We start from the raw sequence: 15001 nt of genomic DNA, 5'->3' as shown, positions 1-15001 counted from the left end.
TGACGAGGGACTTCGGACCCGTTTGTGGAAGACAGTTTTGTTTTTCTGCTTGCATATTCATTAACTGGGCCGTTCTCTGTCTGAACCTTGCAGACTGCTCTCTCTGGCAGACAAAAGTTCCAGGGCAGATGGCGGTCAAAGATGGCTCTCTGAACATCATGAGACCCACAGAGGCGGCACTAATGGAGGGCACGGTCTGGTGACCTATTGTCTGAGCCAACTGCTATTCTCGCCTGGGGTGCTGGGACTTGGCTGGCTGCTGTACAGTAGCTGAGTCATTAAGCATTGGTGGACATTTCACTAACACAAGAAATCGCGTATTATCTCAGTCTGGTATGCACAAAGCCAGCGTGACACAAGTTTCAGTTGTCGGAAATTTGGATTGGCAGCTGAGGTGTTTTAATGATGTTTTGTGAGCGGTGGAAGTTGCATGTAATCAAATATTTACACAGCACTATAATGAAGTTCCCTGCTGTCACATAGAAGTTTTGTTTCTCTCCTTACCGACCAATTTCTGCTTTTCCCTAAAACTCTCTGGAGAATAAAGGGAATTGGATAAGGTGATTACCCTGAGCAATTGCTCGTTTTTTTACTGAACAAAGAGTTGGATTGCATGTATGAAGAGCTTCTTGTACTTGTGTTTCTTAATTTTCTCTGGTCTGCAGCTGAGTTATTGGTTCAGGGCTAGAGAAGTATATTACCCTTTTCCAAACACCACTGCCACTGCAGCCAAAGTAATCCTTTCTGTGTCTTTGCAAGTCATTTGCAAGTTGAGCTGCACATTAATTTGACATTCTTACACATGTAGGCAGGAACACATTGTCCTATGCAAATATCAGGAAATGATGGACAGCATAAATGAATGCTCACTGGCCCAACTACACCTGCCCTGCAGCTGCTAAAAAAGCCTCTCCTCTGAACACTCAATCATCATAATATTCCCTCTTCAGCTGCCTGAATGTGGAGGGTATGCACAGCGTGGCATCCTGTCTGCCTGTGATGTATGTCCATAATTAGACAGAGAAGTGGATTCATCATACAAATAGAAGAAAACATCGTCATTGGCAGGCACAGAATCTAAAGAAATACTTCTTCTCGCTGTTTCTCTTGTCGAGAGACAAACATTATTACTCATTTAATCTGAATTCAGCTATCACCTCAGAGGCCTTGATGCAGGGTTTCACAAAAACCAGTCCTCTACCGACGAATCTACGTTTAAAGAGTCATAAAGAGAAAACAACCCTCAAATCTCTGTTGCCCTCCAGTGTTCGCTAGTTTACATCACAGCTCATAATCAGCCCGTCTCATCGTCCCACAGGCCGATTTATGGAGACATCCAGACAAAAATAAGCAATGTCACTCACACTCAGGCCAGTGAACCTAAACCTATGTGTGTGAGAGAGATGCAGTCTGTTGTGAGCAGGCCTGCTGGGAAGAGGAAAGCTCTTCTAGGTTACATGAAGAGCCAAAAAAAAAAAAAAAAAGAGTCAAGGCCGAGAGAGAAAGAGGAATAAATAGGGGGGTTGTAGCAGCTGGTCGTGAGGTCTCATGCAAGTATTCAGTAACAAATGCAGAGGTTTGCCTTTCATGTGTTCTGTTTTTTTGTCGTTGTTTTTCTTTTTTTTTTGCTAGTGTCAGAGCAGCAGAGCAGCAGATAACAGCTGTTATCGGGGGAGACTATCACTCAGTGAGGAATCTAACCTTTGAGTTTCAAAATGATCCTATGCATGAGGCTTTTGGGAGGAGCTCTTCCCGTAAAAAGGTATTTTCTCTTGCAATATTTGCACTCTTCCATTTGTGCATCGATGTGCTCACGTCGACTTCTTTCAGCGATTTCCTCCCTAACAAGCTCAAACCTACAGAAATCAGTGTGAAACTGTGACTCTCCTTCTTTGCTGTTCTTCAGTCACCATGAAGGTAAATGCATTTTACGCTCAGCCGTGAGGAAATTACGAACACATTTTTCAGACTTTTGCCAAACATTTGATCTGCACGATTGCACGATTTTGATCACATTTTAGAGTGAGACTATTTTCACATTTATCTGCTTTGTGTGTTTTTGTTGTAATACTGTACTCACTGTTTGCACAGAATTGATTTGACTCGTCTCTTTTTATCGCTTCTTCAGAACATTGCACAACTCTTGTCAACAGCTTTGCCATGGCTGTTAGTCCTCTTTACTGCCAAAGGGTAAATATGCTTAAAAAATAAAAAAACAAAACAAACACTTTTACATTAAAATGATCAGACATTGTTGATTCATATTCATTTATGTGTATGTATTTATATATGTGTAATTTAAGGAATAACTTGAAAATTCAACTCAAATTTCATTTCCAAGGTTTTGCTATGCAAGGGTTCATTGCCAGTGGGGATCTTATGGTGCTTGGTCAGAGTGTGATCCCTGCACCAAATTACAGGTTAGGAGGATTTATTGGCCAATTTCAGCTAATTTGATATTCACCCATACAAACGAGTCGCAATAGTGCGACTCGTTTAAATGACCAATCTGCCAGGAGAAGCTGACCTTTTTTATTTATTTATTTATTTATTTATTTTTTGCCTGCAGACATTTTCATGTTGGTATCAACGTTCATATTCTTTTTTGTTGCAATGTGATGTATTGCAGACCAGAAGTCGGACCATAGCTGTTTTTTCTCAGTTTGGAGGGAACTCATGTGCAGGAGAGGCGACTGAGTCCAGAGGCTGTGAGACAACACAAGCCTGCCCTCTGGAGGAGGGATGCGGAGACTGGTTTCGCTGTCGATCAGGTCAGAAATAAAGCTCTGGTCACTCCTAAAATCATAAGGAATTGAGTAATACTTTCTTTTACTTACTTGTCTGTGAATGCATATGTGTTTTTTGTTTTGTTTTTTTTTATATGTGAAGCACTTTGTGTTGCTCAGTTGGATGAAAAGCAGTTTACAAATGAAGTCTGATTTGACCCTTAGGGAAGTGTATTAGCCGCAGCCTGCAGTGTAATGGAGATCAGGATTGTCAGGAAGATGGATTAGATGAACGGTCCTGTTTCACTGAACGTTTTAATGTGTGCAACACCAACATCCCCCCACCTGGCACTCAAAGTCTGGGAAAAGGGTGAAGGCTCAATCTTGATACTGTATTACTGATTTAGTGGAACCATACAAGAACACACAGAGTTAAAAAGGCTTTCCGCTGACACCGTGTCTTTGCTTGTACAGGTTTGATATGGTGGAAGGGAAGTGGAAGGCCACGGTCATCAATACGCTGAGCTTTGGGGGTCAATGTCGCGTCATCTTCAGCGGTGTCAACAATATGTTTCAGCGACTACCCCTCAGCACAATCCAGTACAGCAACAGGGTCGGTCACTCTGCAAACACTTTCAATTATAATTAATATGACTAATTCTGGCAATTACATATTCCACATATCAACAGGCATTCATTCAATATGCCAACCTTATAATTGGATAATATAATAATTTTACTCTGCGTATTTTTCTAACATTATGACTCAGTGGTATTAAATTACATATATTCATTTGGGAATTAATTAAAATTCCAGTCAGTGAAGCTTTTTCTTTTAAACCTTAAAAGGACCAATGTTGGCTGATGTTACAGGGTTAGACACGAACACCCAACCAATCGCTACGCAACAGCACAACAACACTGTGTCTGTTTCTACTGCTTAAAACATGAGAGCGTGAGCAGAGATTGTTTTAAACAACTAATACTGTATTTTTTTGGTCCAAATACATTCAATGCAGAATATTACACTACAGCACCACTTGTAGTTGAAATTGGTGCTTGCTTTTGATGTCATTTCCATTTGTTGCTATATGAACCTGTGCATTTTGTTCTGCAATTCCGAATCATATGAAATTATTCACTGAATGTTATGAAATAACAGAAACCTTTGTCTTCAGGTCAAAGCTCAGACTGATATCAGTGATGACATGTATCAAAGTGAATGGCACTATGAAAAAGACATTACCACCAGAGAAAAAGTGTCTGGGACCACAAATGGATTTCGCAACTTTGACAGGAAAGAGAAATACGACAAGACTCAGGTTTGTATCAACGTTATCTTTAACAGTGACTCACTGAGAGAAAGCATCTTATTCTGAAAAGAAAAAAAGTAGAAAATGTCCCATAACCGTTCCTTTTTTGTTGTTGTTTTTGCCCCATAAAGGCCAAAAAGCTTTTGGTGTTAAAGAATGACGTAGAGATAGCTCAGTTCCAGAGTAACTCTCCGAAGTACATCCCAATATCTGAGGAGCTGTGGAGGGCGCTGGGCAAGCTGCCATCTGTCTATGTGTTCGCTGCCTATAGGAACCTCCTGAAGAGGTTTGGAACACACTACGTGTCCGAGGGCAGCCTCGGCGGTTCCCTCAATTTCATCATCAGGATTGATAGCAATTCTGAAAAGCATATTGGTGAGGATTATTAAACCATCAGCAGCTTGTCAAATTTAAATATACCTAAATTAGCATTATTAGATACAACATGAAGGGAACAAAGTAACTTATTTCACTTAATGTTCTGCTGCTGAACTGATCTGCCTATTTAATTTTTTCCCCCAGTAAGGGTAAGTACATGATGTATAACATTTGGTGAGTGTGTTAACAAAACATCAGTGATATTAAAGCAAGAATATTTGAATGTAGTGAATAAGAATATTCACTTTGGTGGAAAAACCTAAATTGAGATATCTCAGAAAACAAAACAGCTATTTTCAAAGAAACAGTTTGAGAAAATAAAACAAACAAGCTAAAATTAAACATTTCTGGAAAAAAAAAAACAACAACTCCATTGCATTTCTGAAATGTATTCGATGATTTCCACAATATCTTTGATACTATTCTGGATTATATCGGATACAATATGGCACCACATTTTCAAAATTGATGTCACAACTAAGATTTTTTTCATGGCCATGTCAATATATCTCTAGCATCTCTATTTGTATCTAGTTATATTTAAATAATTAATGATAACATTTTTGCTGTTCTTTACTCTAACAGTCCATGAGACCAGCTCATTCAGAGAGTGTGTCACCAAAAAGCGCTGGTTTTTGTTCTTCCCCATTTACTCGGAGCATTGTTCCCAAGATTCAGACACTCGTGTGCCAATAAATACAGGTAAAGTTTGATGTTATCTAAAAATAAAAATAATACTACAGCTTTTAAAAGCAGCTGAATGTTGAATTCTTGTCATTGGTTATCTCTTGAAACATTTTTTCTTTCTCTTTTAATTTTTTTTTTATTTAAAACAAAGGTCATTCCTCTAACAATGTGAGGCCATATGTGAAACTGGAGGGAGGTGACCCCCAGTATTCCCTTGGGTTTGAAACGATGCACCTTCGTGACAACTCGAAGAATGTGGAGATGTTCAAAAATTGGGCAGACTCCATCAGATCATTTCCAGTGGTCATCAACCCAAAGGTCAGGGTCAAAGGTCAACTTCAGAAGCTTGACTGTAGCATTGGATTTAATATATCATCCTATCCCTTCCGTCTCTCTGGACTCTGATTCTCCTTCACCAGCTGCGGCCGCTGTCTGAACTGGTGAAAGAGACTCCTTGCGCTGCGGTGAAGAGGATCTACCTCCGCAGAGCCATAGAGCAGTATCTATCTGAGAACCACCCCTGCCACTGCCAGCCCTGCAGAAACAATGGCTTGGCTGTCATGGATGATAATACATGCAGATGCATCTGCAAGACTGGCACATCAGGACAGGCCTGTGAGTCAGGAGCTGAAGAGGAAGGTCAAGCCGGTGGGTTGTGCATGTCAGATTGGTTTTCACTTCTTCCTGTTTTTTGTTCTGGTTTTGTTCCTGTTGTCTGGATTCGGTCATTCCTGTAGGTTTAGTTGTTACCACCACCCAGATAGGACATTTCATCGTTCACATTCTTACAAAAGGAAGCATACATGTAAACATCAGCAGAGAAGCAAATGTCTGTAAACGTTGAACAACTCAAGGTACGTTTACCTTCATTTACTTATTCAATTCAAGGAGTGATCCATGGTAGTTGGTCCTGCTGGTCGTCCTGGTCATCGTGCTCTGCAAATCGAAGGTCTCGAAGGCGATACTGCTCTAATCCCGCACCTCAGAATGGAGGTCAAGGCTGTGCTGGAGACGTCTCTGAGACATCTGAGTGCGAAGACCTAAACCTGGACCACTTAAGGTCAGAAGGAACTGAAGTATTATCATGCAGTATGTATTGTAACACATGTGTAGCAGGCACCACCAAACATTTCAGATGAACTCGGCAGGAAGTTTGATTTGGATTTTAGTCAGCTTGCTGTTATATAACGTCCTGTTGTGAACCATTTTTCCAGAACTGTTGAGCCTCAGTGCTTCGACAGATCTTTGCCAGAAAGACCGAAGTGTGGAACCCCGCCAGCTCTGATCAACGGCTACATCCTGGTAAAGATGAAGCCAAACTGGAATTCACTGTACACTGAAACAGAATTTTTATATTTTCACTATTCAACTTTTAAATTAATATTACAGAGAGCTGAAAAATAAGCACCCAAATTCACATTCACACTCACACTAATCTAGCCCCTAAAGCACATTTGAGAGTCATCACTGGAAAATGGGCCCCATTTGTGGGAGAAGTTTTTATGTATGTGATCCATAAAGGATCGGTGTTAGTCTCATGTAGATATTTGAATTGCATTTTGCGTAACTTCTAGCTCAGTCATATAGAATCACCTTTGTGTCTAAAAAAATAAAAAATAAAAAAAATAAATAAACTAATTACACTGAATCTAATCACCATTTTTACCACATCTTCCACAGGAGCCTAAGGACATTTACCTCGTGGACAGTCGGGTTCAGTACACCTGCATTGAAGGTTACCACCTTGTTGGTACCTCCATCTTACAGTGCAATGCTGCTCAAACCTGGTCTACCCGACCCGGAGTGTGCAAGGGTGAGTACCCAAAGCCAAAGTTGAGCATTCACCGCAGTCACTGACACTGTAACTTAGTCTAACTCCAACTTTTGTCCCAGTCTCAAAATGCAGAATCACGGGCCTTGCCGATAGTGTCAAAGTCACTCCTACAAAGTTGATCTATGACATTGGGGAGAAAGTCACCTTGTCCTGCCCAGAGGGAAGGCCGTTACAGGGCCAGGCGACAGCTATCTGTGACCCCAGCCTGAATTTTTCACCAAACCCTGAGGACACCACGTGCGGCCCAGGTAAATGTTACTCCAAGAGAAGAAGTACAGCCGTGTTTACACAATTTGCCTGTCATATGTGAATCTCTTCGTGTAAACCTCAGCTGCTATTTTTTATTGTTTATTTTTACATACATATATTTTTTTCCACAGTCAGTACAGCCATTGCTCCCACAGTCCAATGCAATCTGTGGGAGAAGCTTTCCGGAGGACAGTGTGTGTGCAAAATGCCCTTTGAGTGTGGGTAAGTCTATTAACCTCCGATGGGTCAGACTTTCTCGCTCCAGTCGTTTAACGATTTAATAAAGATTTACATGTTTTTGCCGCCAGCTCTTCTTTGCAGGTGTGTGGCAGCAGTATCCGGGGCAATGGAAAAACTATCCCTATGAGTGTGTGCCAAATGCATGCGATGCAATGTAAGGGGATGAATTTCCTCTTAGTAGACAACGACGAGTGCACCTGGCAGACGCGTGACACAACGGGGTGTACCAAATGTCACATTTGGGAGACCTGTGATGGTTCGTCCTTAGTGCGTTTCAGTACAATCCAGACTAATCCACGGCACTGCTTTTATTCACTCCAGAATCTTCCCCACTTCTCTTACAGACCAAACAAATGCGTGCCGCTGCAGAGACTCTGCAGACTGCGCGACCACAGGATTAAATGTGTGTGTCCGTATGGGAGAGGATGCAGCTGCAGCCGAGCAGACCATGAGTGAGTGTGAAGCGGGGCTGCGCCAGTGTAAGGGAGAGAACCTGACAGTTACCAACATCGTGCCCTGCTTCTCCTGAGGATGCAGGATCTTCAACCATTGCATACACGAATCAGCAGTTATGTAATCCACATTTTTCCCCAAGTATCACTACTTAACACACTGTAAAGTCACATTGTTATGCATGAATAAAACATGTTACGCCGTCGATTCAACAATCAGATAATAAAGTTCAAATTCCTTTTCATTGTGGTACTTTTTTTCCTTTGCTCTAATGTAGTATACTAAAGGATCCAAAAACCTTATTATTGGTATATAATTTCTGTAGAAACAACATACTGTGATGGGATTACAACACCAACATGGTGTTGCTTTTCCCAGATGGTGCTTTAACACATCAGAATTTCTTAAAATGCTGCATAACATGCACAACATAACATAAATACAATAAGAATCCAGTTTGGGTCACACTTCAGTCGTGTGCTGGCTTGTCTCCACCTAGTGGCCGTTTTAAAAACCCACATTTAAGAGAATCACTCCAGTTCGTTTCAATAACAAAAGTTTTATTAACAATGTAAAATGACCTATATCAGCTTTGACTACTGTACCTTCAGCAAGTCCTAAACATTGATCACTATCATTAATAAACAAGAGCCATGCTGTCTCACCTCTGTCTGCACTGATTGCCTCAGACAGAGTGACACCCTCCCTGCTCACACCAACCAACAGATCCACTGCTAACCAACTCCGACTTGGAAAATAATTCAGAGAGCATTGCGTAAAGAGTATGTGTATATACAAGTCTAATGTCTCAATTTATAGATAGATTATGTGTGCAAAGACGTTTTCTTTTTGAGTAGTGTATCATATATTCTGTTTCGAAGTTGGAAAGATAAAGTTGGGTACAGGTTCTTGGTTTATGGAAGACTAAATTAAGTACATTAAGAAGAAAAAACAGCAAGAAACAGAAAACAGAGACTGTAATACACAACAAACTTACTCTGCACAAACCTGTCATCAAATCTTAAGACGGACAAAGGTATAGCTGTCTGTGCAAGTGCCATCCTCAAATATTTGGATGGTGTCTATTTATAGTTTATCACATCCTTTGTGACAAAAACTGACATTTTTATTCCCTTTTTTTTAAAACATGAATCCTCACCTCATTCACTCAGGTTTGTGTACGTGATTGAACATTGAGACTTTTTCAAATGACCTCTCATCCTCTTTTACATTGGACAAGCAGATATCAGACTTCATTTACCAAAACATGGGAAAATCTGTTGCAAAATATCTTAAAATATATGTTCATGACTTTTGTTTTCATTACATTGCAGTTACAGTGCTTCCTTGTATTACAAAATAAAATTATAAAATGGGCAGCCTTTAAAAAAAAGAGAAAGAGACAATTTATTTGAAAATGGCAGTAATAGATTGGTGGGAGACACAAGTGGTGAAGGACAGTGGGTAATGGTGTCTTTGTGACCGCCTCCTACCCATGAAGGCGGGGCCCTTAGCTGGTTACCAAGCAACAGAGCCCAAAGAACCGCCTCTTCCTCTGTCGGACCAGTGGGTAGGGAGTCAGGTTCAGCAAACTGCTGTCATCTGGGCACAAGAACACAGACACCACTGCCAAGTCAGGCTTTTCTGCTAGTTTCAGCCCTGAAACCGTGATCTGATGGATTGAGACGTGTGCGTGATCGTGTGCGTGTCTTACCTTGGTTCTTCAGTGGTAAAGGCATTGTCTCCCTGAGTTTACTGAGAAGGTTCTTCATCTCCCTCATATCTCTGCAAAAACACAAATTAGACCTCTTTTGTCATCTGATTTCACATTGTTGTCTGTGCTAACAAGTACAGCAACTACAGAAACTGCAGGCTGTAAATAATGTTGGCTACCATAGTTAATAATCTGGTAATCACAGTGTTAATAGACAAAACGATAACTTACCAAAGCAAGTAAGAGTTACATTATTGGTCGTGTTGACATACAAACATATATATACATATTCATATGTAAGTGTAATGGTGTGAATAACGTAAATAAATTAATTTAATATAACAACAGCAACAATAATGATAATACAATTTGGAATATGTTTCCTAACATATTGTTCTTCAACCAAAAAATTGACAAACACACACAACCTGGAAAAAGCTTTTTGTCCACATACTTTTCTATGTTTTCTATGTCAGTTGCCACCAACCAGCAGAGCTGAGGACAATCAGTAGGAGAGGAAGAGGTGTCCTCCAGGATAGGGATGTCTGAGCTCTCCTCAATCTTAGCGTCAACCCCGGGAGCCCCACAGGAGTCCTTCCCTAACACACAGAGCATCGAGACTGAAACATGTGTCGCCACAACAGCCATGTGAGACGCTGTTTTACAATTGTTCATGTATTTGATCATCAGGCTAATGAAATAATGCGGACATTCATTCATTTAGAGTGCTGTCAGTCTCTTGTTTCTTTCTTCTACATTTATTAATAGTCAAAAGAGAAACGAAGCATTCATTCATTCATTCATCTTCTACCGCTTATCTGTTTCCAGGTCACGGGGGGGTACTGGAGCCAATCCCAGCCCACAGGGTCAACACACAGAGACAGACAGAGACCAACAACCACTCACACTCAAACCTACGGACAATTTAGAGTCACCAATTAACCCAACCGCGATGTCCTTGGACGGGAGGAAACTGGATACCTGGAGGGAGAACATGCAGACTCCACACAGAAAGGTCCCAGGCCGGGAACCGAGCCTGCGACCTTCTTGTTGTGGGGTCATCAGCGCTAACCAATATGCCGCTGCGCTGCCGAAACAAAGCATGCTCTGTATAAGTTAGCACACATGGATGTGATCACACACAAACTCTAAAGGGAAGGTAGTTTAAAGCTACAGTGGCGGTGAAACTTCCTAAAGTAATAACCTTTCCTGTGTAGCTGCAGGGAGCCCAGCAAGCAGACAGATTTAAGCATCTCAGTAATGTACATCTCCAGACAGCACTGCAGCTGGATGAAGAGCCTACAGATCTCAGGGTGGATCTCCCCGTCCTCTGGCCTGGAATGACACATGGTGAGAGCACAGCAAGGTTACTGACACTCATGTGATACAACGACCAACTTCATGAAATTAAATGACAAAATCAAAGAAATTCAGAAATTCTTCTCCGTTTCTCCTTAAATACTCAAATAAATATCAGAGGTTGAGCTACATTGACTAATCTTTAAATCTGTAAATTATATTTTAAACAGTTAAACAGGAGCAAACAACTCTCTTCTATTTTTACCTAAAGATAAAGTACAGTTAATGCCCTAGTTTGGCACATAGTCAAACTATGCATGTTAGCAAAAATGTCTGTGATGCCCCCCACCCCCCCCCAGGAAATGGACCGCCCACAGGAGCGATGCCACAGTGGTTTTGGCTGGTTGCGTTTGGCAGCTGTTGTGTACACAGGGCAACAGCATTAAAGTGTGCTTCTTGTTGTGTATTTAGTGGCTGCTTTCCATAGGCTTTATAACCTTAGAGGCTGAAATTTACTTTTAGCTATGTAGAATGAAAATGTTTCAATCAGAGCTAAGCTGTGGGGGGTGCATTAATGAAGAGAAAATAACAGCGATGGGCTTCTTTAAATAGCACCTTCAAAACTGTTTCTTAATGCTCTTGTTTATGTCATTGTGCGAGCCGTGTGTCTGTAACTATCTGATTATCAAAATAAAATGAGCTGAGATAGTTCAAACATTAGAACTCCCTCTGACTATTTTTTTTTTTATTTACAGACAGCTGATCCCTAGTTTTTATAAGACACAGCAGTAGCTTCACAACCACATAAATCTGGGAAACTACAGCAGGTGATATGCAGTGGGTGTGATATTGCATCGGAAAGTGACAGCAATGAAAGGTGTGAAACTTGCACCTGGTACAAATAGTTCACACACAAATCAAGCTGTCGCTTTATCCACTCCTCCAACAGCAAGTCTTTCCTTCCCATCCTTGTTATGTCACAGTGCTGCCTTCTACAGTACTGTTGCTAGAGCACATCTGTCACCAGTGCCATCCTGCTTATCAGCTTTCCTCTAGCACATTGGAAAGGTCCTGCTTCACTCAAACCATTCAGACACACCAGCTTTATTTGATTAAAGGGGAATAATCTGTAGTGTCTAATTCACGCTTGGTGTGTCTAGTAGGGAAGACAGACATCAAAATGGCCTGTAGAGCTCTGAGAAGAGGAGACTTAGACTGGGTGCTGGTGATGATGATGACAGCAATATTGATGCTGACATCAGTGGGAACTTAGAGGTCTCACCAAAGCTGCTCCACCGTATTCTGGCTGTGTAAATACAAATCATATATTTGAAAAAAGAAAAAAAAAAAGAATAACATAGAGCATAAAGGTGCTGAACAGTAAACTGCAGTTTCTCAAAAGATGAAAGTAAGATGCTATTAAAGCCTTGTTATAAAAAGCAACTGAGATGCCCATGTTCAACGGCTGTTGCATGATTCATGCATGGAAAAATCCAGTAGATGTATTTGCTGGCTAACTGCATGAGTGTGTTATGTACTTGTAGTTCAAAGCCTCCATCCATTAAATGGAAAGATTTTGTCATGCATGTAACAGACAGTGAAAGATATGCACTCTTAAATCTCTGTATGATATAACAAGTGGTTTAATTATTGAACCAGGAAATATGTTACAGAGCTGAGGAGAGCGTGACCTTTTACATTTTGATTACATCTTTCTAAAAATGTATAACGTGAGAAAACATTAAATGATTTCACATGTCTCCAGCAAATAGTTTAAATATGTCATTCATACTGAAGAATATGGGCCATAGCGAGAGTAAACCTGTGGCTGTTACTGTTCCAACAGTGCCTGAATTTTGGCACGCAGCAAGCACTGCAGACATTCTCCAAATCTCTCTCACCGCTGGCTTCAGTCTGTCTGATTGTTATTTAAGTAAGTTTGAGGGTGCCAAGTCAGCTGGCATCCTTAGCATCACTGAGGACCTTCAAATCCCAAACCTCACTTTGCCCTTCTTTCAAATTGGCACCAGCGTAGAGGCCATTTGCTAAGGAGAGCACAGCTGGACATGACCAGTCAACAGATGTTGCTCGTCATAACTTTAACAAAAAACAAAAAGGAATTCTAAACGAAGCACTTCAAAAGTGTCATCACCTTTGTTTGTGGGGAATATTTTCTTGATGAAGGCAGTAGAATACAGCCACATCTACTGTTGCTGCAGTGTTGAAATATTCCCACCCAACTCAGCACTTAGGAGCTTCACACTAACGGAGCAGACACTTAGATGATTTCTTTGAAGTGTAGAGGAGCAGGCTTAAGTTTAAATGCGCGTAAAACGGGGGACGCTTATGCAAATCAGAGATGTACTTTGGGTGAAATAAGCTCCGCCGCAGATCGACGCTTTCAGCACCACGGACAGCGTTGGTGCCAACTCACCCGGATATCAGCGAGAGACTGTGATGCGCCGCTCGCGCCATTTCGCAGCCTTTAGTCCGGGTCTTCAGCATCTCGGCCCGGAGAGAAGGACAGTCCACCGTGATCTCACCGATGGAGATGACCAGCTCACGGTACAAAGCCACGAGTGTATTGAATTCCTGGACGATCTGTGTTTCAATGAGATGATAAAATCATTAGAGAAAGAAGTTATTCATTCGACAGCGTCAAGAAAACACCAGAGGCCTACAAATATGACAAACAACTTTTGTTTTGTTTTTTGGTTGGAACATTTGGGAAAATGTTTCGTATTCAGGTCATTGCAGTGGAATAGGTTTTATATTGACTTGTCAGCCACGGAGGAAATGCTGAGCAGCACTGGATCCTGCCTTACCCATTCATTTCCCCTCTCCCCCGCTTTCACAAACTCGGGACATGTGCTTCGATGAAAGTAGTATTTCAGAAATTGCAACCTTGCACAGATGAGCCCCCCCCCCCCCAAAAAAAAACAAAAAACAAAAAAAAACCCCGTAGATGTCTGATGAGGCAAAACGTGAAGAGCTGAGATCCACTGGCTGGTTCGAAAAGTCAGATTGCTTGGTGAATGAATTGATTTATTATTGGCGCGGAGGTGGGGGGGGGGGGGGTCCCATTATGCTAACTTCGGTTGTTTGCACAGCTTCAGATCTTGAGATCCGGGGCACAAACGGTCGTTCATTTCGTGTGCAACTTGTGCACAGCGCCAAGCTTTGTCCGTAACAGCGACGAGTCTCCATGATATTCACCGAGGTATGAAAGGGATGAAGCACATATGATCACTGCTGCCTGCATCTGTCAAAACCCAGGACATCTGTGCCATGATCACGAATACCCCCCCCCCCCCCCCCACCCTTTCCCTTTCCCTTTCCCTTTCCCTTTCCCTTTTCCACCCGCCCGTTGATAATCTCACAATTCATGCAATTTTGGAATCTACTCCGAATCGCCAGCAGCTTTGCACACATCAAAATACACAAATCACACAGTCAAACAGCACAAACCGACCCGATCTGATCTGTTTGGCTTCACTGCTGATAAAAACAATGCAAATGCATAAAGCTATTTTTAGGCTCCTACACCGGGATACAGATTTCTCCCCCCCCCCCCCCCCCCTCGTTTGCGGCTATAAACAGCTGTCGCCTGCGCATCCTGCATCCACGGGATAGCCAGCCGTCCTGGAACAAAGACATGTTGGGGCAGAAACACAGCACTCCATGCAGCATTGACGTGTCGCAGACCTACCATTCTGCAGTCGGCCACGGCGCGCTGGGCTTTGCGGGTGCTCTCGGTGCTCTCCCTCCTCTGCGGGTCTCTGTAAGGAGGCTTGCCGATCTGGAAGATGTTCCCGGCGGATCTGGGGCGGTTTTTGCGCCCATTCGATGCAGAACTCATGCATACACATCCACTAATAAAACAGCCCTAATACAGAACACGGTTGGGTCTTGTTCCCTCTCCCCCCCCCCCGCCTCCCCCAAACTCCACCACTTTCTCTATGTATGCCTCACAGCCCCGCACCTCGCCGTCCACCTTATTCTCCACTCCGTTTACGTTCAATTCACCTTCGCCGACTACCGGCTGAGCTGGTGCTCGGTTACTGTTCAGCTCCCACGTTTCCTCTGGTCCTTACAGCGGGAGAGGGAG

General features: G+C 42.2%; 2 protein-coding genes across 2 annotated transcripts; one reads left to right on the top strand and one right to left on the bottom strand.

The window, feature by feature from the left end:
- The first annotated feature begins 1786 nt into the window (after window positions 1-1786).
- On the top strand, window positions 1787-8124 carry c7a (complement component 7a). Its single transcript, XM_029510523.1, has 18 exons — window positions 1787-1917; window positions 2129-2190; window positions 2342-2420; window positions 2630-2771; window positions 2952-3096; window positions 3201-3339; window positions 3905-4048; window positions 4171-4414; window positions 5003-5119; window positions 5256-5422; window positions 5524-5752; window positions 5993-6164; window positions 6319-6406; window positions 6785-6917; window positions 6998-7186; window positions 7319-7409; window positions 7496-7683; window positions 7772-8124. Exons 1-18 carry the CDS (start codon window positions 1912-1914, stop codon window positions 7954-7956), a joined length of 2520 nt encoding a protein of 839 aa, XP_029366383.1. The 5' UTR covers window positions 1787-1911; the 3' UTR covers window positions 7957-8124.
- A 1266-nt stretch (window positions 8125-9390) lies between these two features.
- rgs7bpa (regulator of G protein signaling 7 binding protein a) lies at window positions 9391-14752 on the bottom strand. The gene is made up of 6 exons (XM_029511398.1): window positions 14603-14752; window positions 13328-13494; window positions 10799-10929; window positions 10049-10193; window positions 9595-9665; window positions 9391-9482 (listed from the first exon to the last, which is right to left on the bottom strand). The coding sequence occupies exons 1-6, from the start codon at window positions 14750-14752 to the stop codon at window positions 9391-9393; spliced, it is 756 nt and encodes a 251-aa protein (XP_029367258.1).
- Window positions 14753-15001: the final 249 nt, after the last annotated feature.

This window comes from Echeneis naucrates, chromosome 9, assembly GCF_900963305.1.
Source record: "Echeneis naucrates chromosome 9, fEcheNa1.1, whole genome shotgun sequence".
NCBI lineage: Eukaryota > Metazoa > Chordata > Actinopteri > Carangiformes > Echeneidae > Echeneis > Echeneis naucrates.
Note: the sequence above shows the minus strand (reverse complement) of the source record. Positions and strands in the feature narration are given on the sequence as shown.